At 47.9% G+C, this 27,393-nt stretch overlaps 1 protein-coding gene across 3 annotated transcripts in view; it reads right to left on the minus strand.

The window, feature by feature from the left end:
- The window catches only part of LOC135908381 (uncharacterized), a 397,530-nt gene that overhangs the window by 166,119 nt on the left and 204,018 nt on the right, over positions 1-27,393 (minus strand). For all 3 annotated transcript variants that reach the window (XR_010566305.2, XR_011514618.1, XM_070539005.1), the window contains one exon: positions 6,258-6,353. Coding sequence is in view for 1 of the 3 variants with exons in the window: in XM_070539005.1 (XP_070395106.1) it covers positions 6,258-6,353 (96 nt within the window). In the remaining 2 variants the exon portion in view is untranslated. The remainder of the gene's footprint in view (positions 1-6,257; positions 6,354-27,393) is intronic.

Below are 27,393 nucleotides of genomic sequence, written 5' to 3' on the forward strand. Positions count from 1 at the left end.
AACTCTTTCACTTCCGCGTCCTATCAGGAAAGCAATGACGGAGATAAAGAAGCCTTGCAACCAAAATAAAAAAAAGCAGTGTGAAACAAAGCATCGGGGTAATAAGCAAGGCATATGTGAAGGAACTTGTATAAGCGTCAGGATGAAACCGTTGCAACTACGCCCCATGGAAAGCAATATCTAGATACGTTTTTAAAGAACACAGCAGTGCTTTCAGCTGGTTCAACCGGGTTCCCAAAATTTCCTGTGCTCCAGAACATTTTTACGCCTCAAGATACAAGCCTATACAATACAGTAAAAAAAAAAGGCAAACTCCAGTGCCCATTTGGTTCCTTAATTTCTATTAATGCGAACAGCACTGATGAGGGCTCGGTCTCTTGCAGACGCCCAGAGAATCCCACGTGATCGCGAGAAGACAGAGAGCAGCTATGAGTTTATTGGCGGTCGGCGAAGACGACGCCGAAGAGGCTTAATATTACGTCAACGCTTTGTTCAAAAAGCATTTCGCAAGTGGGAGAGGCCGAATTCAAAAAGCTCACAACAGTTGGTAAAAGCTGTTTTCTCATTTTCTACGCCATTCCTAAAAATATGGCAAGGACAGTGCGCGAACGAACGCTCCCGAAAATGTGCAGCCTAAGAAAAAGCAAAAATAGCCGCTTCATCAGCTCCAGCGACTGCCGCGCAGATTTAGATAGCTGAAAGCGTGGCACCTTGCATTCCAGAGAACACGCCCGAAAGTGCAACGTAAGTCCTCCACCGTACGTGGACAGCGTTGCTTGCCTATATGTACGCGAATACTGCGCGTGGAAACTGGAATCAATTAGGAATACGAGAGAAAGAGAGAGCAGAAGCTTAATGTGGGTGAGTTGGTTATGCATACTTGATGAAAAGAGCGCTATGAAGACGCGGACGAAAGAACAACATGTACGACAGACAATGCGCCTTGTCTGTCGTACATGTTGTTCCTTCGTCCGCGTCTTCGTAGCGCTATTTTCACCAAGTGAGAGAGAGAGATAAGGTTAAAGGAAACACGGGGTTAGAGTATATGTGAGGTTGGCTACCCTGTACTATGGAAGAAAAAAAGGTATAAAGGGATGAGAGAAAAGGAAGAAAATAACTATAGAGGTAAAGAACGGAGTAATATGAGATGGTGTGGACGCTGTCGCACAGTCCGACCGATGGCTCAATTACAACAAAAAAAGAGACCTGTGGCCTCCGTGTGGTCACGAGCGGAGGCATGATTGATGTCGGCGTGCTGTGAAACGGGATGCCTTTATTTTTTATTCTTCTTTCTTTTGCTAACAAATTTATTTCCTCAACCTTACTTTTCTTCCCGTGTACATAGTAGCCAGTCATTCTCTCTGTCTTTTGAAGCCAGAAACGAAAGGTGCAAAAGAAAAACATTTTTATCAACAAATACAAGTAATAACTTTGAAATAAAGCCAAAAGATAGATCTGTAGATGCATCATATTGGTATTCACGCTGAAGGTCTCGCAGTCGACTGTAAACAAGAGGAATTGAAACCTCCGATTGTCGGTGGTGCCAAGTCGTGGGGTTTGTGCGAGCGTATACTAATATAGGGGCGAGCCATGGTCGACCCTGGTGGCAAGCGAACGGGGCTCTTGGGGTCCCGCGAAACTCACTATGGGCGCTCTCACCTAAAGTTGTGCACCGGGCGTAGTGGACGTCCGTACCAGCAGGTTCTATAAACGTTGGTCCATACAGCCTCGGCTGCATGCGACGACGAAAAGGCACCGTGCAGGCGTCGGGAGACCTTGGGTGATTTGCGCCCTTACCCAACGCTGGTAATTACCTCTAATTGGCCCGGAGATCGGACGTGTGTCTGTGCGGCCGTACGTGCGTGCGTACGTGCATTTGTGTGTCGGGTATAGTTTCGCGCGCTCCCGTAATACGTGCGTATGATACTCGTTACTGATGCCATCTCGAGAGTGAGCTCCCCGGCTTATCGAGCCTCTAGCGTGTACAGGCTGCGTAATGGTCTGTTCGGAGAAGCGAAGGCTTCTAGCCTCTGAACTTCTTTAGCTCACGTACAGACCCGCTTGTCGTTAGCACGTTTTACGCGCCAGAAACTGGCACGACAGATGAAACACTGAATCTTGACATCTCTTCTTTGTGTGTGTGTGTGTGTGTGTTCCTCGCATTGCGATAAAGAAACAAAGGAAAAGAGAGACGAGATAATGTCAGGAACCTTGACGAGGAAATAATGGAACAGGGCGGATTATTTATGGTCGTCGTGCTAGTGTTCTCGCACACATTAAGCTCGCATGTCGCCAGCAGCCCTTCCCTGTGAGCAACTGCAGGCGTTGCCACCATACCGTGTGAAAGGGCACAGTGCTCGTAACACATAATCTGATTCTGTAAGTTGCGTGCTGTTGCTTCTGCTGTCCGCGCCTTGACACGGAAGGTGAGGAAGTGACTTACTTCAACTAACCCCAAGAAGTAATTATTAGCCCGCTGTCTGTCCTCGCACGGATCGGCACCAACTGCATCCATGCTGCAGAGTGCTTCTGCTGCTACCTTATTGAGGCGTTGGAGCGCCTGACCCCCCCCCCCCCCCCTAGATAGTATGCCTAATTAGTTTTGTTTCCTTTTTTTTGTAGCGTTTTCCTCTCTGTCATCTTTCTAACCCCTATCCCCCATCCCCAGTGTAGGGTAGCAAACCGGAGACTCATATCTGGTTAACCTCCCTGCCTTTCCTCTTCATTCTCTCTCTAGTTCGTATTCCAGCAGTAATCGTACACCGCGCGTGGAGATCGAAACCTGGCGGCATGCGTTTATTTCAAACAATATCCGTGTTCAGTGTGCATTATCCACAGCTCTTGGACAAGAAAGCACCTGCTGAAGCTGTAGCGATATGAGCCCTCCCATAGTATTCTCCGAACTGTGCGCATTCCTCTAAACACAGTAGAGAGAGACAGGAAGACACACGGAGTACATATAAGGTTGGTATGGAACGCAGATTACAGAAGCGCACTGTGCAGCTCTGTTTGCGACACACGCGCAATGTCTTCAATTCCATGCTGTATCCCCTGTTCGGAAAGAAAGTTGTTTATTTAGTAAGCTTTAAGTACGCTGAAAACTAACGCAGGAAGGCATGCGTCCTTTGACTCCATACTCAATTTGGAAGCTTCAGGGCAACCATCTGCCGTTAAGCAATAAGTTAAAAAGTTCATAATGTTGTATAAGCGTTCAAAGCGGTAGTTAGGCGGTTCAATTATGCCGCAAAACAACAATATGGTACCGCCTAAATTTTACGAGCCATACCTCTTATGCCTAGGTGCTTAGACGTGCGCTCCATGTTTTGAATTCCGCAGCGACATTAGGAGTAAATTGCGTGCTCAAAGCTTCAGAAAGCATCTGAATATCGCCGAGAAACTACGTTTACAAGCAGGCACGTTTAACAAACTTAAGAAAAGAAAAGAAAAGCAATGCAGAAGTAGACAATACCACACGCATTTCTCGCCTGGGATGTCTGCGGCTGCAGTCGTATACACGGTGATAACCCTCCCCCCCTTCCCCCACCACCAATCGAAGTTTCTGCGAAGTGCTGCACGCGTGCATTGTCTCCGCACCTCGCACGCGGATGATGCTCGTCTACCATACAGAGACAAGGCGCCGTCTCTATGCTGTCCTCATTCTCTTGATGATAATCTGCTGGGCTTAATGAGACTCCTCGCCGCGTTGGGAAGCTATCGGGCTCCGCTCGATACGCACGCTGCCTGATCACCGCACAGCCTCTGAGCACCGCCGCGCGCGGAGACACTCGCGCCGGACTCGAATCGAGGGCTTATCACTCTCTGCGCTCGTCAGCCATGACGACACGTGGTCCCGATTCTAATCAAGCGCACACCTCGCACACGGCGGCAGCGGCGGCGGCGATCATCGCGACTCTGCCTTGGCACTCCAGAAGGAAACTGACACACACACACACACAAAATGTAAGCGCGAGAAGAAAACGGCACAGGTGAGAATGCCGCGGATATGCGCTGAATATTGCACCGGCGCGCTCGAGATATACGAGTGGCGAAGCGTATCCTAACACTGCAGGATGAAAAAACAAAAAAGAATACGAAGGTTTCTACGACTCCGTGAACATGCGTGCACGCCTCGAAGGTAGAGTGGGGGCAGGCGACGACGGATTGTTTCCTGGTTCCTCGTGTAAGCACATGCAGCGTGAATAGCACAGCTCAGAGACTAGAAGTATAGAGCGTCCACATGGCCGGGAGAGGGGGGGGGGGGGGGATGAGGGGGCTCTCGGGTTCAACGATCAACGGTGCGTGAAGGATTGCAGGCTAGCGTGTTGCTGCTGCTGCTGACGCACGAGAGCATTTGTGGTCACTGGATCGGACCGCGGCGCTGCTGGCGCTGTTGAGAGCCCTGAAGCGTGTTTGTTGTGCGCGGACGCGGCGTGCATGCGCCTTTCTCTCCCCACCCGCCTATTAGCAAGCCGAAGCACGCTCAAGTTCCTCGCTGTCTTATGCGCGAGATCCTGCGGAGACAGTGCGGCGTTTATGGTCGCTTCACTTTGGGCAGCCGGGCGTTCTCAGCGCTTCTTTCTAGTCGTTGATTAAGCGGCGCAGTGCAAGACACGAGAAGAACAGCAGTGGGTACTGCGTTTGCTTTTTGTCTGCTTGTCATGCACTACTGCCAAGTATGGGCCAACGAGCCGCTGTTGCAAATTACTTTACCAATGGGTTGCGATTTATTTTCCTTGCTTCGTACGTTTAGTTGATTAAGAAGTCACTGGCAGGCGTCCCCGTGTTCGAAATGAATGAATGAAATGTATGAAATAATGAACATAATGTGTTTTGTTACTGTGTATTGGTTGACGACATGATGGAGGTAGTGGAAGTACAGCCGCGTACTCTCCGCTAATCTGTTGCTGTCACACAGAAGCTACGCGGCATGTGAGACGGCAGAATACTGAACAAAGTGAGTAAATTATAAGCAGCCAATCGCAAAATATCAATTTGTTAAGGTGCCTTTCGGACACCTGAAGGTCAATCATCTAACAATTCTTTATTTACTCTGGAATATTGCACCAGATAGCCCACGAAACTAGCACTTGCTTAAAAGATAATATCATTTCCTGGTGGCATTCAAAATATATCTGTAAATCCGACACGTCACCTCAGATCACATCAAAAGAATTCATTTTATAGAAGTCTCGTTGCCTCATTGTGGAAGATGAAGAAAGGTCGGGATAAACTTGGTCTAACATGGAGGCTTCTTACACTGCGGAGCTTCGTAGTGATTTGTCTCTCGACGAATTTCGTCGTAGTGACTTGTCTCTCGCGCCGACTACAGAAGAGCACCTTCCCTCACTTGCGCAGGCTACACAAAATGTACCCGACAGACTCAAATACAAACGACCTTGGTGCGAAGAAACACCGACTCTCCAGCACCTCACAAATGAATGCCCGAGGCGACCAGCACACGCTGTCTCGCCGCTAATCACCGACTCACTAGCTAAGCGGTCATGGGAGGCGCGACTCACCGGACTGGACTTGGGAAGCCAGCTAGCGACCCTCGACCAGGCCCGGCGAGCCGCAGAAGCCAGTGGGGCCCTGGAATAGGGGCCCCAGCCATAGACACAACTCAGACTTATGATTCGATAAAAGTTGCTCTTCTTCGATCACCTCACTGACTTGGGCCAGTGCTTATCAGAGGATGTTCTTGGTACACCACATACACACGCTAGATCGATTAATACACAAGAAAACGCTCGTGTCCCCAGTCCCCACACTGACGCATAAAGGCACCGGACCTAACGATAGGTTCAAACCACCGATGAGGTTCCTTGAGGATATGCTATATTTAGAAGCGGTGCACACAACTACACAGTAATGCCGTGACTGCGACGCGGGGCGTATTCGAGGAGTTCACGTGAGCGCCGCATGTCTGTCTGCATAATAGAAGGCAATCATGCGGCGCGCAGTCCTTATTTCGACCAGCAGAGCACAATGCCCAGAGTCTCTCAATAAACAGCCCAGACGGCAAGTGTTTCTGTCTTTCTTTAGTTTTTTTTTTCTCCTACAGCAAGACGTCGCTTACGTAAGTGTACGGTCCAGCTTGCCTCCGCCTCCTGACACACTTCAAGCGGGCCATGTAAGGCTGACGATTTTACGAGCAGCCGTATTGCTAATGCTGTTCAGATTGGACATTGCGTCCGTTATTGCACCCGTGGGTGTATGCTGACCAGCACGAACCTATAGCGTAAAAATCGACAGTATACCATCGTTTGAAGCTCCGAAGGAACATCCAGTCGGGGCAGTGGAAGGGGGAGTCGGCTGGCGAGGCACCGACCTTGCAAGCGCCAGGAGCCGTCAGTCTGCAGCACAAAAAAAGTTGCACACATATTTAAAGCCCTACCATGTCGCGATGTACAAGAAAGGTGTAGTTGGTTTGGTGTGGTTTTCCTTCCTAAGCCCTGTTTGTTTGGCTGGTCGCCTTCGCTAATAACACGTACACAATAACGATTGACTGACATTCACTCTTGCGAATAGTTATATAGAACTATAAACTGTAGCTCATAACTTGAGCTATAGCTTAAGAAAAGATTTGTAAATACGGGCTAAGAACGGTTTTGAGGTGTCTGCGCACTTTTAGCGACACTAACGGTGAGAGTGGACAAAGAGGTCTTGCAATAAATAAAAAGGATTGAAACGTGCGAAAGCTTGCTTCACCTATTTAGTATGTTCGGTTTATAACAAAAACAAAATGGGGGCTGGGGGGAGGGGAGGTGTAAAGTGCTATCTATTTTTAGAGCAGTTACAGGCTGTCAGCTGCGATAAAATTATTTTTACTGAAATCATATGCTGATGCTTACTGAGCAGTTGCTTTGCAGCTGCGTTTTACTCGCTAGAAGCCGATAAGATAAAAGCGAAGATGTAAAAACATAGCTTGTTGACAGAAAAGGCAGTACAATAGTGCAACGACCACGACAAAGGTCGACCCTACTCCAGCTAAAGAACAACACCAACGATACGGTGCACCACAATTTCGCTGAACCACAATTTCGTTTTAACGCTAATGTACACGTTCCGTTCTTCGCACATCGATATATGGAAAATAATAAAAGTAAACAATGGTCGTAAGACAGCGAGAATAACGAAATATAGAACCAGCGCAGCATCGATGTGAGAGCGACAAAGGACTGTACGCATCGCGAACGATACTGCTAAGATTCGAGCACTGCGATATTACGTTTCGGTCGCTATTTTGTAGCGATTCCTTATTCTACTGCTATTTCATTTCGCGCTTTTCGCGCATCGCCGAGGTTCAGAGCGACGCCGCGCCCTCGTTATCAACGGCGGTTGTCAAGGGTAGACGACAACAGTGGAATATAGAATCGCGCGGAAAGCATCGCTTCAACATCGCCGCTTTGCGCCCGGTCCTCAGCAGTGACAATTTTTGAGGCGCACGGACGTATTGATACGACGAGACCCTTGACACGGTTTTAACTCTCCGGTCTCGTCGCGAGGAAGTTGACGTCGGGCACCACGGCGCCTATGCAGGACAGCGCGCGATGATCCATGCCAGGAGGCGATGGTGGCGCGATACGCGCGCGTGTGAACGCCGCCGCCGCCGCCGCCGCCGGGCTGTCGACTCTCTCTCGCGGCGCGAGGACCTTATTGGCGTGACGCGCGCGGCGGCTTTTTTTCTCCTTGACCCAATACGCGGTCCGTGCTCCTTCAACTCGCGCGCGCTGTCACCGAATGCGCGCTGCCACGTGCGCGAAGCAAGCTCGGGAGGGCACGAACCCCTTGACAGACGCCAAAAGAAAACTGTACGCCGGAGGGCACAGGCCGGGTCGGCAGATTGTCCGACAGCATTAATTAAACCCGCGAGAGAATACCGTCGACGCAGTACTTCTTGTACGGGAGAAGACGCGCGGCGTGTCATACGACCCAATCCTTTTGCGGACCCTCCCGGCACCCGATCTTTACACAATTCTCTCGTTTTCCTACAGCTAGGGGTTAGGAGCCTATGACAGCTGTTGCTTTGACAGAAGCAAGTTCTCTTAGAACGTGCTAACTTGGGCTGGTTGGTACATGTCTGAAGAAAACGAGCGACAGGGCTGGACAACGGGACGTGACAGCGCTTGGTCTGTCTCAGTCACGTCCAGTTGTCCAGCGCTGCTGCTCGTTTTCTTCTCTTAGAAAGATGGCTCCCTGACTGAGTGTTAATTGCTTAATTAAGTAATGAATCAAATAACCCTTTATTTTTTTTGGCCATGTTAGCGCTGTGTCTTGGTACCTTTCCTTTTTTGGCAGTGAAGTGGAGAAGTCGCAAGCATGCTGCTTTAAATCTCTTGTTCTTAACCCACTGTAGTCTGAGCTACAGCGAAACGTTTCCCTACACAGGATGCGCCCTTTTAACGCCTTCTGTACAGAATTCTACACATTACCTTATTAACGCAACTATGGACAGCTGTACAAGGAGGACAATACGATACAAGCCAAGATTAAGATACTTAATACAGCGGAAAAGCAGAGCTTTCATAAATGCACTTGAACTTGCAAGGTAAAAAGAAAAGAACTAATAAAGCTACTGCACAGGTGCACCAGCGCAGTAGCGAAGCTCATAAACAAAATACACCCAGAAGTGACGATCAAAGAACAGCAAAGTGCTTGAGGCGAGGCTAGTTCAAGAGCTGCCCATTATGGTGGCCAATGAACACCCCACCACCTTCACGACTGCGTTTTCGTAGGGCCGGATTTCGACAGTATTAGGCTAGAAGCGAACGCCCACGAATACCGAACACGAAGTTCTAGAACCGAATATATCGATTCCGATAGAAAATGTTCGATTGACATTTAGAATATCGGATGACGCATCTAAAGATGGAAACGCTTCGACGAGCTCTGTCTTTAGTGAAAGGAAACGAAATGGTCTGCATTCACTGAATATCGACAAGGCAGTAGCCTAAGGACAAGGGGCCGTGCGAGGGCATGTGACGCGTCTGCGATGATTGAAAGCAAGTTTGCTTAAATATCGACTGACTGCCGGGGCTGTGCTTCGGCCCACAAGAACGCGCTCGGGAGTTGCAAGAGAGAGAGAGAGAGAGAGAAAAACTTTTATTTTTACACCAGCGTCCGGCGCTCTCAGGAGTTGCAAGGAACGGCCGTTGCGCAATGCACGGCCCCGCATTCTGTTATTCCTCCGGGCTGTGGTTGTGTGAAGTGTGGGCCGACGGCACCCCACTGACATTAATCGGGCTCCTTTAACAGATCACTGTGCCCTTTCTTTTCTTTTCTTGTTATTTTTTTTTCTGGTTAACCCGCGGGCGATCATCATAGCCGAGCGACTGAAGGTGCTCCACCCTCCACTCTCAGCCCAACCCTTTCGTCCCAATCCTCCAAAGTAAGATGCGGGTGATGGATGCGACCGCTTCTCGTGCGCTAGACCAAGCGCTGGCGGCTCGTCCAGGACGGTGTAGGCTTGCCTCTTCACCTGCCTCAGCGTTCAACTTACTCCTTCCTCTCTTCTCGCTTCCGCTCCACCATGTTGACCGACAATTTCGGCGATGTACGTGCTATACAGCGACAGGGGCCCTCGGGGCAGGAGATTGACGTCACGATGGAGACGGGCAGCCGCGCATACACCAATTTTACAGCTCGCTAAACGTCGGGCTCCCTGCCATACACACGACACCCTGCATCCCTTTTTCAAGAGCTACTTGATGCGCTTCTTGAAAGAACTGGGTTAGGCGAGCGCTTGTGACCACAATACATGCGTGAGTGAACATTCCTTGGCGGGTGCGTGCCGCACTGACTCTCCTTCTTGCTTCATACCTTCCTTTCTTCCTTTCTCGCTCGTCAAGTGTAGGGCAGCCAACTACACTTTACCATGGCGAGCCTCCCTGCCCTTGCTTTCCTCTCTGCTGCTTTTTTTTTGTCTACACAGGCTTCCACATGGCATACTATAGTCAAATAAGTTCGTGAAGATCATTTCTGAGCTTTTTCTTTTACTTGTAGAACTGTCCCACTCAAGGCAGTCAGTCATAGGGCAAGATGCGCGCTCGGGCCGACTTGGAGGGAGCTTGCGGTAATCTTGCGTATTCGGACGCCTCTCTCTCAATCCCTTCGTCAAAGTCGAGCTGGAGTTATTATAGCGCTGTAGAGTGGCGTAGCTACGTCCCTGATACAGACATGTAAGGAAAACCAAAAGCCGATAACTGTCTTCAAGAAAGGCTCGAAGGCAAAGACGTAGTTTTCTTATTATAAACGCTGCCAGGCCACATGGCCTCTAGCTCTTGTTTCGTCTTTCTGTAACAAAGCAAGAAAAATAAATTTCAAACTGTGATGAAGGCAGTGTTCCAATAACCATTCTAGACACCCAAGGAATGGGGATGGAAGAGTTCGTTGTTTTCGTTCCGGCCTAACTTACCTGTCTGCCGCAGATACAATTGTGCCTAAATAACACTCGACCAGAAGAGGTTGAATCTGGAGAAGGAAAAAAAAAAGAAGAATTCAGGTTTTGTTGATAGATTTTTTACGAATGCGCACTTGATCCTCCGGTACAACGAACACTGTATACCACGTTGAAGTAGTTATCTACGGCACTAACACGAGCCTTGTCGTTTAGGCCCACCACCACTTCAACAATGAGACATTGTAGTTCCTTAGGAGCAATATTCTAATGCTGCCCTGACATGAAATCTCACCGTTGAAAATGTTGACCGCAGCAACGCATGCAGAAGCATTGACGACAAAAAGAAAAAAAAAACGCAGAGTTATTCAAGTCATAAATGTTGCCCCGCCCAACGTCGGAGTGGACGCCTCTCCAGGATCTATGACTTTCTTGTTCTTGTTCTTCTTCTTCCTCTTAATAATAATAATAATAATAATAATAATAATAATAATAATAATAATAATAATAATAATAATAATAATAATAATAATAATAATAATAATAATAATAATAATAATAATAATAGTAATAATAATAATAATAATAATAATTCGCAGCCATCGCACGCTGGGTATATGGCGGGACCAAGAAGGTTCGGCGGTGTACAAGACTTATCTGCAAGCCCAAGAAACACGAAGGAACACCATCAATGAAGGCTGTTCTTCAATATATGTGTACTCAGGCCGAATAGAGAAATTGTGACGTCTCGATTGGCCGGGCGCTGTGCGCACAACATCATGAGTTGGGGCTCGAACGCTAACTAGGACGAAAGCAGCTCACACGAGCGCAATTTTTACCAGGCTTGTTTAAACAATCCTTAAACAGCTTCCTCTAAAGTGCGAAGGCCGTTTAAGCCCACCGTCACTTCAACAATAAAAGACATTGCAGCCCCTTAGGGGGCCGCTGCAACAAATCGCGGAGAAAATTACGGAGTATACACAGTCGGCAATCACGTGATGCCATCAAAGGAGGAGGCGGGGCGAGTGAAATAGTACAGTGTAGTTAGCGGCTGCAATCACAGTGCTTACTCTAGCATGTCTTCATAAGCAGGGTATGCATCACCCGGCTGCTCCGCAGGCCCGAGGGACGCCTGGCGGAGAAAAAAAGCGAATAATACAAAAGAAGCAAGAGCGGCTCGTGTTGCTACTACGAAACGGCGGCACTGACCGTAGAATTGAGTTAACGTGGGGCGGCTGGAACAATGGCTTGTTGCGCTCACGCGAACGAGGAGGGTCATTAAAGCGAAAGAGAACCGCCGTTGAGAAAGCGGAGGCTATACGTCTACGCGACCGACGTTGTCTTCACCGCCATCTCATCTCACGTGGTGAAGACAGCGTATACGGCGGCCCTTTCAATGTCGGTAACCGGATTGTCGTGTTCTTCGCCGATGAAAGGCAAACCTCTCATGATACGTGGAGATCTCGGCTCCGCGCAGCGTAATTTCCTTTGTGATGCTGATCTGAGCCAAACAGAATGAGGGCACCAATGGGGAGAGGTTAACTGTGAATGAAAAAGAGGGCAGATAACGAACAAGAACAACGGATCGAGGGACACATCTTTATTTTAGGGTTAGCACGGTTGTCACGTGTGCCGAGAGGCGATAATTATGTTTCTCATTGATCTAAGTTACACTGGCCAGTTTCCTTCGTTTCTTGATGAGTTTGTTCACACGTGTAGAAGTGACATCGGCAGGGAACGAGTTTTGCAGCGAAGCTGTTTATGGCTAGGGTTCCGTGCAATTTTCATGTGTGCGAGCAAAAACTAACATCATCAGCAATGGCTCGTTCCACTGCTCGCGCGTTCGTCGTCGTCGTCTTCCACATGCACTCTTAAAACGGTTGCACCCTTTGGGGTGTATATTTGCCCCACAACAATAATCGTCATCTGCCTTGCTTGCGTTTCCTTTCCTGAAAACTCGCCGCTCGCTACTTTCCTGTCGAGAATGCTGCGTCACACTGATAACGCGCATGCGGTTCGTGACTGGGAAGTACCGGGCTCGCAGCGTTAAAGAAAGGAAACGCGGGCAACACGGATGACGATTATTGTTCTGGGACAAGATACGTCCCAAAGGGTGTAAATTTTTCTAAGAGTGCTGCAGCTGGCTCGGTGGCGCCCCTCGGCGTAACCGCGCGAACATGCTCGTGTCAATGCCTGCGCATTCGTCGTCGTCAATCGTCGTCTTCTTCAGCTGGCTTCGTTGCCGTTCATCATGCCAGCGTTCCCATACTGCCACTCGCACCCGTGCCACTGCTCGCGCCTTCATCGTCGTCGTCTTCCACAGTTGGCTCCGTTGCCGCTCATTGTGCCACAGTTTTACCGTACTACCCCTCCCTCTGCGAAGGCGCTGACGGCACCGGACCACTGCCAGCCAGTGCGGTGATTTCGGTCTCAAATACGTTGCCTCAATATATCGCGAAGAGAAACCACGAATTTATATAACGAATCTGTATAACGAATGCATAACACGAATGCATATTGCATAAATGCATAAAAATAAATGTGTGTGCGTACCTTTTGTCACGATGACTACCGATCAAGACAATAAGTGTGTTCATATCTTCGTTGAAAATTCTGTGTCACCTTTCTGTCGTTTTGCTACACGCCTTCACTGGCCCACCACATTCACAGAGTGGAATGGCCTATTATATTTTTTTTCGGCCTAATTAACATAGCTATCTAATGATGCGAACCACTATCAGTCACGAAATCATCGGGCAACATGAAATGAACTCGGAGATAAGGCAGGGCGCATTAATGGCACTGGTAGATAAAATATATATATTTATATATAAACTATATTATTTACAGTTGAACGGTACCCACAATAGTAGGTGGTTGGTTCGAACCTCGTTCCCCCACCAATGCAGCCCGATGCCCATTAGGACACAATCGGACATATCTTCTTCTATCCTGTCAACGCCAACTATGGCTCTTTGAGATAATCGCCGTACGTGTCTCGAGGCACAAGACTACTGCGCAAGGGCGCATCTACGCGTGCCACTTTCATTTACGCCAAACTACACAGGGATGAAATGAGAAATTATACAGCCTTTGATTAACCACTTGGCGAAAGCTTCACATCACACAGATTCCAAGATATGCGTTGGATGCACGTGTTTCTTTTTCTTCTGCAGGTTCTCAAGAGGAGCGTCCTATGAGCCAAACAGAGGAATAGATGACTTCTGCCCATCTCCCCGCCTCGGCTTATTATCTGAGCAGTACGAGAACGTAATAAATCACGCGCTATAGGAGATAAATTGCGAAGTGCACACTTCTAAACCGACATCAGTATCGCTGCGTTACGTAATGTGATACACATAGTTCGCTTATACGGGCCGACGGTTTCGCGTCACACAATACTGGTTTTAGCAGCAGCACTAGGAACTATGGCAGACAGTCAGAGCGCCATTAACGCGGCATTCGAAAGGGCCGCATCCAGTGAATTCGCGTTGCTGTTTGTCGTTCTCGGACACGCGGGGTGTGAATATTACGCGTACACTTTTATTCTCATTCCACGTAACTTCCATTAAGTCAGCGGCACATATTTGTAGTGATCTTCCATTTACTAACGGGAACCTACGTCTAACAAAAGTCCTCGAGTCTCGGCTCGACTCTTTTTTTTGAGTGGAACATATTGCCACTGTTACTGTATATCACTCTTGCTATTGCTATAAGTGCCATCAAATGTTTCATTTCATTTCATTTCATTTATTCAACCTTAAGGGCCCGAAGGCATTACATAAGGGGGGGCGTGCATCAAAGTAAAACAGCTTCATTGCCGTTTCCCGCTCTGAGGCGACAATATTGTGCCTTCTCTGGCTCGGAGTGGCATTTACCAAGGCCTACTCGTTCCGCATTGAAATGGGGGATACGCCCATGTGTGACTCTTGTGGAACAACAGAAATAATTGAACACATTCTATGTATCTGTCCACAATATGACGTCGAGCGTGAAGCTCTCCCGACAGCATTGAACCAGCTGGACTCTAGACCATTTTCGGTAATGAAGATCCTTGAACCACGGCTGTGCGGGTCGATGGCACAGAAAGCCACGAAAGCGCTGTTGAAGTACCTCAAGTCGACAGGTCTTGGCAACCGTGTGAAGACTCGATGCGAACCTTCAACTGTGCGCGAAATAGTGCTCTCTCTCTCCCCTCTCTCTCTCTCTTCATCCCCATACTCCCTTCCCCCAGTGGAGGGTAGCAAACCAGACGCGCGTCCAGTTAACATCAGTACCTTTCCTCTCTTCAACTTCTCGCTCTTGCTGTATCGTTACACTGAAGTTTCATTAAAGTGGGACATCCTCTGCTTGTTCCACACAGGTTCCACGAACTAAATGTAACATATCTGCAAAGAAAAAAGGAAATGTTCCAATTTCACAGGGGAACTTACATATAAAGCGATTAGGAGTGTAATAAGGTTCCCGCAGCTCCTTTGACTGCCTCCATCCGGGCAGTGTGATTTACGGCATGCCGTCGCGCGTCTGTGCTCGTTGTCTCTGCCTCAAAGACGCGGGCACGCACAGTCGTGATTTGCGTTCCGAGAAGCCGAGGCGAAGCCGGCAGCGTAGCGGGCCTTTTGTTTCTGAGAAGCTCGATTCACCACGAAGGGTGGAGAAGGCCCTTGAGGACGGCCGCTGGCAGCCGACACCACCCAACCTCAGCGTCCTGATTTGAAGGCTCCCGCGGCTTTCTCTCCGTATTAGCTCGGTTCCGTGTTACGCAACTGACGTCTTGATTTTTTTACCATCGCGCGTGCGTCTGTTCTCTTTTACGGCGTCTGAACAGAGGGAGCGAAATGTGGAACGGCTCTCGATTAGCAGCGCCGAGTGGGACGCAGCAACGTGTGGAGCGCAGGGAGCATGACCACCGTCTTATCGCGGCCTAATGGGCGTTGCCGCCGAGTTACTCGGTCTTTCTTTTTCTTCCCCCTGTTGTGCGATACGGAGGGGTGTATATCCTTAGCCGCGTTTTCATCCTAAGCAATAACGCCGTCTACTGTGAGACAAAGGCCACCGCCAGAAGTTACCGCTCACCTGTCTTCCGTTGACCAAATACAACATTATATTAGACGTTTTTTTCTAAATCTCATACCCTTAATTATTTCGGTGCCATCAGTAGCCGTGCTTCCCTTCCCTTGACACGCGTTTTGCTAGTTTAACCGACTACCTGTTATCCATCCCACGCATTTTTATTCCGCATTCATTTCGACGTTTTCTTAATATTCTCAACTCTTCTTTGATAAGAAGAGTGAGCTGAGAAGCTGGTAAGTGTTGATGTCGAAAGTTTAGAGCAGAAACAAAGACGCAAGAAAGAGAGCACTACACTATAGCGAAGTACTGACTGCCATCAACATTGGCGCCATAGTTGTCACCCGCCTGTTTTATATCCCCTGGAGGACGAAGGCCTTTCCCGACGATTGCCAATTACCCCTGTCTTGGTCTAGCTGATCCCAAGTTATGCCTGCAAATTTCCACATTTAATCACACCACCTAATTCACCACCTTCCTCTGCAGGGTTTTTGTTCTCTTATTACATATTCTCTAATTCCAATAGACCGACAGTTATCTGTTTGTTCTACGCATTACATGGCCTGTTCAACTCAATTGCTTCCAATCAATTTCAGCTAGAATATCGCCTACATTCCTCTGCTCCATAACCCACACCTGTCTTCCTGTCTTCTAACATCACGCCTTTCGTTCCATCGCTCGTTGCGCAGTTCTTAGCTTCAGCTGAAGCTTCTTTGTTAACGTTCAAGTTTCAGCCCTGTATGCTAGCAAAAGTAGAGCTAGCTGATGGTTTATTTCGGACACGTGGGGGTTATACCATGTGGGACACGTGGGGAGAAATGGCGCAAGTGCTTGGACAAATTTTGCAGAAGAGTTGACCATGCCCAACGCACCATAAAGCCACTCTTGAACTTTCTATGTGAGACAGGCTTAGGCGATCGCCTCAGGACCTGTAGGACGTGAAGACAGTGCAAAATGTGTTTGCGCGATAACGTTTTGTCTAGATGAGGTTACTCCTGCGTGTAGTGTGTCTAAAGCGCGCACTCGCGAATTGGACAACATGTATATAGTAGCTGATTGTACCGTATCATAATCACCTGCCACCTACCTTTCAGTGGATCTCCCAGGTACCCTTAGCCCAGTGAGGAGTAGCAGGCAGAGGACGCGCTCTTCAGGCCAGCATCTCCTCCACTCCTTTCATTAAAATCGCCTCCTCCTCCTCCTCCTCCTCCTCCTCCTCCTCCTCCTCCTCATTGGGCCACCATATTGTAGTGATGCCTTCCGTTCTATGCCACTCTTATCATGCACCATTCACGGAGCATCGCTCGATGCTCTGACCACCAATGGAGGACGAAACGCGAAAATTAGTGGGAAAAGTGAAAGGCGTCGCTACAGAATTGCTGCCTCGATTTCTCATTCATGCTGAAGTAATTCCACCACTTAATTCCACTTAATGAACCGTCGGGATCAACCCTGTGAAAAACACCGGGGCCACACGTTTCAACTTTGCTGGTTATCCATCTGTACGGAATGCTTGGGGGTGATTTTTACTTTTAAGCTATTAGTAATTGATTTTGCAGTGTTTTAAAAGTGTACTAATATTGCTGTGCGCTTCTCTTGCTTCAAAAAAGGTCCAATCTATGTCACCTTACACGACCTCACTTGTGGTTTTATTGGTTTTATAGCGGGCACCCAATAACGATTGGTCCACCGCCATTTTCTTAACTTTCAACTCCGACAAGATCTCTGAGTTTCAGCACAGAATGGTACTCGCGATCGTTATAGCGAAGGCACCGAAAATTTCTCGCACCACTTATATTTACTGTAGCTCAAATTGCTGTATGTTTCACAAGGGCTGCGTTATGCTCTCCCTTCATTACTCAGCTTTCTTTTTCTTTCCTTTCTTTGTGCGGGAATTTGAGTAGATAGCATTGTTATACCAGCGCCGACTTGTGCATGTACGCATTACTAGACATTCATCGATCGACGGCCGTAGCTTGGCAGCAGTGAGATCGGGCTACGCGCGGCTTGCAACTGGCTTCTTCCACGTCGTGGGCAACTTCGGACCTTGACGCCGTTGCGAGGCGAAGCGCGGTGAACTGGTGCTTTCTTGCTTTCTCCTTCACGCTGATTTCCTTATTATCTTTCTTTTTTTCCGACTTCCGCTTCTTCTAGTATTTCGTGCTGAGTAAACAACGGCCTAGTTACTTTATTTCTTTCCTTTGTTTCCCCTTGCACTTCGAGCACTTTTTATTCATCCTACGTCTGCGTGATGCAACTTGAGAAGCAGTACGCTCGAAGGCCCTCGAACGTGGAATAGGCCGTAATGAGTACCTTCAAGGAGGAGCCCAAGTAAAAGCGAATGAGCAATTCCCCTCGAATGATGGTCGCGCGTTTTCTTTCTTTCCTCTTGGTTATTTGTATTTTACTTGTCTGAAGTCATCTCGGAGATATGTGGGCGAAAATCCCCCCCCCCCCCCCCCCCCCCCCTATTTAACAGTGCCTCATAGTGCTATCGCGGCAACTGTGCTGTCGGGGTATTCGGCTTTCGTTGAAGCCAGATCAAACAGACCCACCCACAAGGCAGCCATTCGCCCTTTCTAAGTTTGCATTGGCCGAACTGTTCGCAAAAGGCTCGCATCCTCTTTGTGTTTTCCGTTCTTGTTGTCGCCATCCATGGTCTCCAGCTTTCCGTGGAAGGCGTGCTACTTGTAAATCGAGCTTGCTCTGGCGGAGCCGAAAAGGCTCCAACGACAATCAGTCGCCGCTTGCTTGAAGACTGATCGCTAAGTGACACGATGCCGTGCTGTACGATCGGGGCCTTTTTATACCGTATACACAAGAATTTGTGAGGGAAATGTGCGAAGAAATAATAAGTAATCTCGCTTCAGTAGTTTAGTTCGCATTACCAAGCATAATAAAGATAAACAATACGAGCACACAAGGTGCGTGAGGACGTGCTGAAAGTCAACATGGTGCGAATGGCGTTTCGGTTGCACAGGTGCTCGAATTAAGAAAGGGAGTCTGTACTAATCTGCGAAACAGGCTGTTGCTCGGGGGAAACCTCTTTCAAATCCCACCATGGGGCAAATTTTCTCTCTCGCTGAAGATGTGCCAAACCAGGCCAGATAGACACACAGGCGCAGTATGACTGTAGTAGGCGGTGTTTCGCACTGAAACGTAATTTTTATACCCTGCGGAAGATTTGGGTTCGCCTGACATATTTAAGCATCTTTACAGCACGCGGTGGTTACTAACACTCGGTACCTTGATCGGCGATCATGAAAAGTCAAAAACTTATAATTTGAAGCTTTAAACAAATTCCCCCCCCCCCAAAAAGAGAACTTTTAGTCCTTGAGATCTATGCGTTGTTTCGTAACACGTACCTGACGCAAACTCCAGCTCTTATAAAGTCCTCATTTCTCTTAAACGTGGGCGGGCGGAAAATGAGGTAGAAAGAAAACTTAACCCAACAACGGTCAGACACGTGGAAAACTCTCCGTTCTCTCTGTTTCCGTTCCACGCTTCACAGAATTTCTTTCCAAGCAACTTATAATCGCCAGGTGGGCAGAGGCGACTTTCGCTTTTGGCCGCGCGGGTAATAGTAAAGGTAATGTTAGTCCCGGTTGAGAACAAGCAACACTATAGCTGGCTTTCGTCTTTCTTTTTTTCTTCTTTTTTTTTGCATCGTTGCCCGACTGACACATCGGACACCGCGTAGGTCGGTCGGTTGTACAGGTCGTTGCGTTGCCATGGCGACGCCGGGACTTGAAAGGAACCAGACGGTGGACGAGCACACAACGTGTTTGCCTTTCTGCTGTGCCGTAACCGTTGTCGCAACGCGCTATTCGCCGGCACCATTTGCGAAACTTGAACTGCATGCAGGCGTCGGAAGCACAGGGGGATTTGTGAAAGAAGAAGAAGAAGAAGTGGAAGTAGATGCCTATACTCTCGGAAACAGCGGCCTCCATTCTGGCAACGCATCGTGGGACGGGTCGTGCACGCGGTATGGAGGCAATGCGCCTCCTGAATGTGTATCAGCCGATGGGATTTTGCGGGGGCGTACGCATTCGTTCTCGTCCCTTGGCGCTTGGCGGCGTCAGCGCAATTCCTGTCAATGATTTTGCTTTCGTCTCCATTTGCGTCATAGGTCTTTGTAGTGTTGCCATAGGTCGCTTATAATAGGGGCAGTTCCTACATGCCAGATATTTGCAGCCATTGAAAGGAAAATTCGAAGAGAGAGAGAGAGAAAAAAAGATTATGTCCTTTCTGAGAGTCTACAGGCAGATGCACGTGTGAGAAGGCGCCAGACGGCAGCTTGCTTCATGTATACGTGTATTGTTGTTACCATGGCGACGCAGTCACAGTTCTTCGTCTTTTTTTTCTTCCTCCGAAAGACGGCGCGAGTTGTGTGCCGCGTGTTTCTGCGATGAATAGCCCCGGATAATTTTCTTTCGATAACATAACTTTATAGACATGACGGACAAAATAAAATGAGCGATAATTGTCATTATACCTATTAATTAACAAAATTTCTCTAATTATGCCTTTAAATGACTTTGGGGGACATGTTGTAATTTCGGAGGCACGTACGATCAGCCAGCACTCAAATCCTAACCATTTGCACGGAACTTTGCAGCAAGCACCAGCTTCAAGAAATGCGAACTCGAAACGCGTGCCGCGACATGCATTACTGTTCCAGTTAAGCGTTCTCTGTACTGGATTTCCCATACAAAATCAAACCTGCGATGAGCGAAAGAGGGAGTGAATGAGCGAGTGAGCGAGTGAGTGAGTGAGTGAGTGAGTGAGTGAGTGAGTGAGTGAGTGAGTGAGTGAGTGAGTGAGTGAGTGAGTGAGTGAGTGAGTGAGTGAGTGAGTGAGTGAGTGAGTGAGTGAGTGAGTGAGAGGTTCGTTTTTCTAGATATTCCGAGGAGGTTCTTGCTGAATCACCTTGATACATGGGGTGTTAATCCCATGTGAACATAATGTCATTGCCATATGAACATTTAATTTCATTTGCTTCCTTACATGAGCCAAATCTGGCTCCTGCGAGGGATTCTATGCAGGTCCTGACGTCACAGTGACAGGAAATCTTGAGCTAATAGGTAAGGAAGTGATATACATGCTCAAATCTGCAGCAGGTTTGCGGACAATGAGGAGGAGGGCGTTGCGTGAAGATTAACGTTACGTTATGTAAGGTACGGGCTCGTGAAAGTCAGCGCGGAATGCCGTGAAGATAAGCAGTACCTTAACGTTTTGCTAATATAAGTAAAGAATAATATTATAGATTAATGGCAATAATCGACCAAGTTATTGTGGACCGAAAAATTTTGTCTATTTTAGCATCGCAGTGCGTCTTCAATGCCAATGCATATGAGCAAACAAGTTCAACCCATATCCTGCGTGAGGCTGAATTTTGGGCTTCCCGTATTCTTTATTCGCGCAAGATGTTTCAGCACGGTATACCTGCTGTAACTAAATGACGTACGGTGTCATGCTGTTACGCGTGTAGTTTTCCTAAAGCGTCCTACGTGTGCCAACGTTGGCACGCCCTTGGAAACTCATCGCTCGCACCTTGCTCGCGTAACGGAAAGACCCAGTATGTAAGCCGCCCAACTGCCAGAATACGTCGCGTCAATGCGACAGGAACCACGCTTCAGCTGTGTCTGCCTAATATGGTGGCTTGTTCATTATTCCCCCCACCCCCCCTCCCATCAAGATCAGGTGGGAATTTTCGTGAGATGAAAACACCCCTCCACCATGTACAAAGAAAGCTCAGTTTGAAAGCATGCTGTCGGCGGTGAGCGCTCTAGTTCCGCTCTGTTGGGTTGGAAATGAATGAACTCGCCATGGGAGGCAGCATTCCGAGAATTCCGCCGTTTAATTTGCTTCTTTCCGCGTCGCTTGTTTTCTGCTCTCATAGCAAAGGGCCAACGTTCCCACCCTTCCCTCAGCCTTGGCCGCTCATTAGTAGACGAGACCGATTACGTATCTTGAGCCGAAGCGAAACAAAAAAAGTTAGCTTCCTGTGCGAACCCACCACCTGAACAAGCGCGAGCGAGTCTTCAATCTGACTCTCGGTTGCTGGCCAAAACTGCTTGGAGGTTTCTAGTCTTTGGCTCACGGGCTCCCTCAGAACGTCAGAATGGCTACTATTACACGTACAATTTGAAATGATAACGTTGAGTTCGTCAATCGAAAAACTGATATCTCTTTTGAAGCATTCGTAAACGCGCCGAAATCGAGAAATTGAAGTCCACTGGCATGCATATGGTTAAGTAATTTATATCGTGGTTAAAGACTCACATGTACATTTCTGTAAGATGAAGCCCGTAGGAAGCGTGTGAAAGAAGACCGTTTTCTTTTATGTTCAACGACACGGAAAGTGATCGATATCATTTTTATGTGCCGTCCTGTACTTGTGTTACAAACGGTTTCCCGCGTTTAGCATGGAAATGCTAAAATTATTTACATCGTGCATCGTGCATCGCCATCGTTCATGCGTACTTTATTGTTGTGCAGGTAATAGCGACGTGCTCAACTTGTTGCCGACGTTCTAAATAAATAAATAAATAAATAAATAAATAAATAAATAAATAAATAAATAAAGCAATTATTTCTTCCGGCATAGCTCAATCAGGGTTTGTTCTAAAATCTTGGCTATCAAAAATGTTTTGTACTTTCACGTTTCAGGCACGGAAATAGATCAGACTACGAGAGCTTCTGTCGCATGCGTCACACACACGCCGACTGTACTCTCTTTGTCTTGGTCCACGCGTAGTTCTCAGAAGTCAAGCGTGAAGCGAATGCGTTTTACAGAGAGCAGTGCGAAGACTCAACGACTCGCCATTGCAGCGTGAGTGGGTCATAAAGAGGCAGACACCCCTGGCCATTCTCCGGCTGTTACTACGACGTGCAATTTCAGCGTATACTTCCCTAGCAGGCCGGTCGCCTGCCATAGACTGCAAACAGCCCTGCAGAAGCGGGGTGCTTGCTTTCACGGTTATACCATACTGTACAGTCACGCACGAACGCGTGCTCACAAGCGAACGGTTCTATTTCTCTGCGCTGTTCAGTGGATCGTTTCGTCTTTCGCGAACACCCGAACAATGAGCAGTCCCCGTTGTCTATCCAGACGACTCTGTCAGAGCAATGGAGGGTAGGAAGGCTGCCAAGTCGCCCTGCTGGCCTTTCTTTTGTTTCCCAAAAACGAAAGAGAAAAGGCGACTCTCGCAGAGCGAGACCAACCGCCAGCGGACCCTGAGATGGGCGCGCAAAAAGGACCGAGGAGCTGTACCGAAACGTAACCTAACCGCCGCTGCTGACGACGCTTTCTTTCCTAGTCCAGGTCATGTTCTGGCAAGGTCGCGTTTCATTTGCCCTCCTCGAGCCTTGTTAGTGGGCACGCCGACTGCATCTTCCAGCTTTGGTTCGCAGAAGAGAACCTTCTGAAAAGCCTTTGAGCAGGCCCGACGTAGAAGAGAGAGAGACGACTGATTTAGTTGGTTAAGTAGAAGATAGACGTACTGCTGGTCGAGAACATTGAGTAAAGCGAGGAGAAGCAAGCGCACAACGAAACAGAAAGGCGAAGTGATGAGGACGGGACCAAGTCGGCGACGCTGACTCTTGGGAGCAGTGTCAGGTTAAAATTTTATGAGCCAGGCTTAAATTTGCTGCAATTTGACATGTTATTGCTTCTATTTCGGCCACTACTACACCCATTGCGGGACACGACGACAACGACTATGATGATGGTGATGTTGATGGTGTTGGTGGTGGTGGTTGCATGGTGCTTTTCTTTTTGTAGGGGGCACACGCAAATGTAGCGTCCTAGCAATGATAGGTGGGATCAAGTCAAAATAGAAAGGCAAAGTGAAAAGAACGAGCTCAGTCAGATGAATTCTGGCAGTACGAGGGGGAATCAGAAAGTCTTTGCCCCTGTATTTTATTAGCCAAAATAAGGTATATACAGGTAATTTTAAGTATGCGTACTATTCAACGTACTTTAACCTGTTTTTCCACGTAGTCCCCACACCGGTGCAGGCATTTGTCCCATCGCAGCACTATATTTGAGATGCCCCTGTGGTAAAATCAATCCGGCTGACTGTGGAACCACCGTCCGACTGCTGTCTTGGCTTCATCGTTGCACGTGAATCGCTGTCCTGCCAGCAACTTCATCAACGGACCGAAAACATGAAAATCCCTAAGGAAGAAGTCCGGACTGTATGATGGGTGGTCCAGAGTCTCCCAGTGAAATGTCGTCAGTCAGCGGCGCACGCTACCTCCCCGAACGCTCATTGTCACGCAGGTGTTCACGGCCTTTTGCGAACTCACAGCACCACAACCTCACACTTCTCAAAGCGAGACACCTTTACACATACGTGGGCTCGATTTATCAGTGGATTTGCATGGGCGTCCGTCCTTTGCTCCGTCGAAAACGGATCACACTTCGTGCTCGCATACGACGCGGACGAGTGAAGCACAACCGCCATCTTCAACAACTGAGAGCAGCGCCATGCTGCGTAACCACCGGCCGATAAGGGCGTACCGGTCCAAGAAAGGTCCACCGCTGGGAATGAATATGTTGACTTCGCATTTAAAGCTGAATTCGGCTAAAAAAATATATAGGGGCAAAAACTTTCTGTTTCGCGCTCGTAGAACGTTCCCTGGACGAGCGTACGTGTGACAACTTCTGGTGTATAACCATTATTTGTGATGGGACCTTTGTGAGAGGCAGTTTAAAATTGTTAAGCTGCCCATCAGTGAAACAAGAGGACCCTTGGAAACCGAGGGCCCAAGGCTGCATCCCCCTTAGCCCGATATGTTAATCCAATCCGGCTTGGCGACCATCGGTTTCAACAACTGCGCTTGGTGCTTTAGTTGCAGCTTCACGATTATGCTTTCCTTGTCGTCATCCACGTTAAGAACAACGGACGCTGGCTGTAACACGCGCACGTGCTTATACACTTATATAGTTTTGCACTAGAAGCGGCACAGAGAAGTGCAGTAGTGGATGCAGCAACCTTCATTCCGAGTGCTGGAATTTTAAACTATTTCAGTTGCCAGTATCAGAAATAAGCCAGAAGGGACGCTAATCGATACTCTGACATCATATGTTTGTTTGAAGCGTGTTTACGGGTTTGCTCCTGTCGCATTAGCGGATGTTATAGTAAAATTTGACGCCATTCAAGCTGCACTGGTGACGATGAGTGAGCGGCGCAAGGGTAACGATGTTCAAGTGCTGATACAATGTTCCAAGTCGTTTGCAGCATTCAAGAACACGTGTAACATGTGCGTCGCAGGCCCGTGATGTAGTAGCCCGGCAAGTGTCCGGAACAATATACCGATCCAACCGCGGTACTATCGGAATTAATTTCAAATTCTCTGCTTCCAAACAGATGTGCCTTGTTTTCACTGACGTATGGACGCAACAAAGCGTCCATTCCAAATCCTAGAAAATAGAATTAGTCACAAATGTACAGAATGTTAAATACTATAGCGAAAAGCAAGGGTGGCGCTGGATTGTCTTGTGCAAAAGTGCCAAGACTTGCCTTACATAAGGGGAATTTGCTCCCCCTCTAGAACCTCTTCTCAGCGTCAGTTCTTGGTATTACCACTGCACCGCAAAATCAATCACATAATCTAAACTAGCACTGTAGCTTCTCATACGTGAGATTTCGAATCTCTGGCTGTAAAAGGACAGCTTGAAGCAAATCCAAGGCGACATTTCTCGGCATCACATTTGATTTTGAGTAAAAGCATGGACAAGTAGAAACTGAGTAACCACGCGATTGTTTACGTAAAGCCTTCAAGTTCCAGATCAAGCTAGTGAAAATTTGAAGCCGAAACTTGCTCATTCGGTCAACATCTACGGACATTTTTTCTTACGTGTCAAGACCATCACTCATAATTCCACAGCGATCGGATAACCAAGGTACCGTGCAAATACAATGCAAAGTACAAACTGTCACAGGAACCAGTAGCTTGATCTTATTAGTGTTTCAGACGACGTAATACAGACAAGGCCTGCCTTGAATAAGACGCTGAAGGACGCCTCACGCCAGAAGACGCGTCACTGTGCGCCGACGGAAGCGAACCTCTTGAAGCGAGTCCAGAAACTGGATACGCGTATTTTTTTTCTTTTCTTGACTTTCTTTTTTCTGCCAAGTCAAACAACATACCGCACTTACTGTCAGCAAGGCAATTGCTCGCCGTAGGACAATTTTTGCAGGCAACATAGTATTACAGACAAACAATGGCAGGTGGTCTCATCTCATGAACCGCAGCATACCGTTATCCCAGAAAATAAAGTATGCAGTCAGTGCCTTCTACCAGAATTAGCCTAAGAAATTTTAGGGGGGGGGGGCTAATTTTTGTAATTACTTGCATTTTTGATGTAAACTTTTGCATAAGTACAGTTTACTTCGCTGTTCCTGTTGTTTTAAGGTTTCAAGTGGCTATTCGAGTTATTTTCAAATTTTTTGTTAGTGAATAAACTGTCTGTTACTCTTGTATTGTGAGTCACGTCGTTTTGGACTGCTCATTTTTGCATCTAACAGGATGTGTTGTAACTGCCTTGTAGCGGCTATCAAAGCTCAGGGTTGGATCCGAGGTAACCTCTGCGGGGAGGGACAAGAGAGACTTGCTGCATGCACAATACTGTCAGCCGGCATGTTCATTGGGGTGGGGGGGAGCACAAACAACAGTTGGCAGAAAATTCAAAGGTATACTCAGATCGTGGATCCACTAATCACATCGGGTTTAGTAACAGGCGGGAGAATAGATGAGCAAAAGAGAGAACACACAGACACTTTTCTCAGAAGCAGCGCAGTGACGAAATAAGCCAGATACAAAACCGTTGAGGCTATAGCAGCATCATAGGTCCTCTGGCAGCCGCAAGCACGCTTTACAATTTAATTTAATTTTAGAAGGGGCTAGTAGTAATTGTGCGCGCGTTTTCATGCGTCATCACTCAACTTTCATTTTTCGTATGCCGAGTCTCTTTGCTTGCTCCTTAGTTACTGACTCGCAAATATTAGGATGACGATGCAGGGCTTGCTATTTCCGTCTCGTGTTATTCAACAAAACGGTCTCATTGTAATTCTAGTTAAGGTGGCCTGCCAACGGCAGAAAGCACTTACGAACGAAAAGCTTTGTGTATTCAGCCCCGATATGCAAGCACTCACAAGACAATTACGCTAAACGTGTTCGCCAAAGCAAACGACAGCTAAGGCTGGTGGTGGACCTATCATTAGCGAAGGCGGCCTTAACTTTACCGAAGGAAAACTCTAAACTTCTGCTTACTGCAAAATTGACCCATTTGCTAATACGACCACTCTAAGTTATATACCAATCCTACAGGTGTCACCGTAGCACTTTCCTTCGGAGCCCCGCTAGTCGAAAATAATTTTTTTCTTACTCATTCGTCCGCAAACGGAACTCTCACGCAGCTGTCGAACTGACTGTCGATCACGGTTGAGAAGCTCCGCTCCGTTCGGGCCCGTTTTCAGCTAATGAAGGATTATCACAGACCGAAACGCAGCGGCACAACGCCTACCTTCCAAGGAAACGGCCACGCATCCCCAATTACAGGCTCCCGAGTACTCGAAGAACCAAGACCGCGCTGTGTGGCTGGTCGGTTTCGGTTCGCCGCCCCGTAGCGCGGCTCCCCTCTTACGCGATACAATGAGCACACCTCAATGTTGCGTTTCCCACGTCGTGAGAAGCGACTCTGCCCCCAGAAGCCGCCCACGAGGCGAAGAGGAAACAAAGTGGCCGGAGAAGTGTGGATGGTCAGCGTAGCGCACTATATAAAGCCCACCATGTGCTGGAGACATTACCAGTCAGTCAGTCAGTCTCTCTCTCTCTCTCTCTCTCTCTCTCTCTCTCTCTCTATATATATATATATATATATATATATATATATATATATATATATATATATAGTC

The sequence above is a fragment of the Dermacentor albipictus genome, chromosome 5 (assembly GCF_038994185.2).
Source record: "Dermacentor albipictus isolate Rhodes 1998 colony chromosome 5, USDA_Dalb.pri_finalv2, whole genome shotgun sequence".
Taxonomy (NCBI): domain Eukaryota; kingdom Metazoa; phylum Arthropoda; class Arachnida; order Ixodida; family Ixodidae; genus Dermacentor; species Dermacentor albipictus.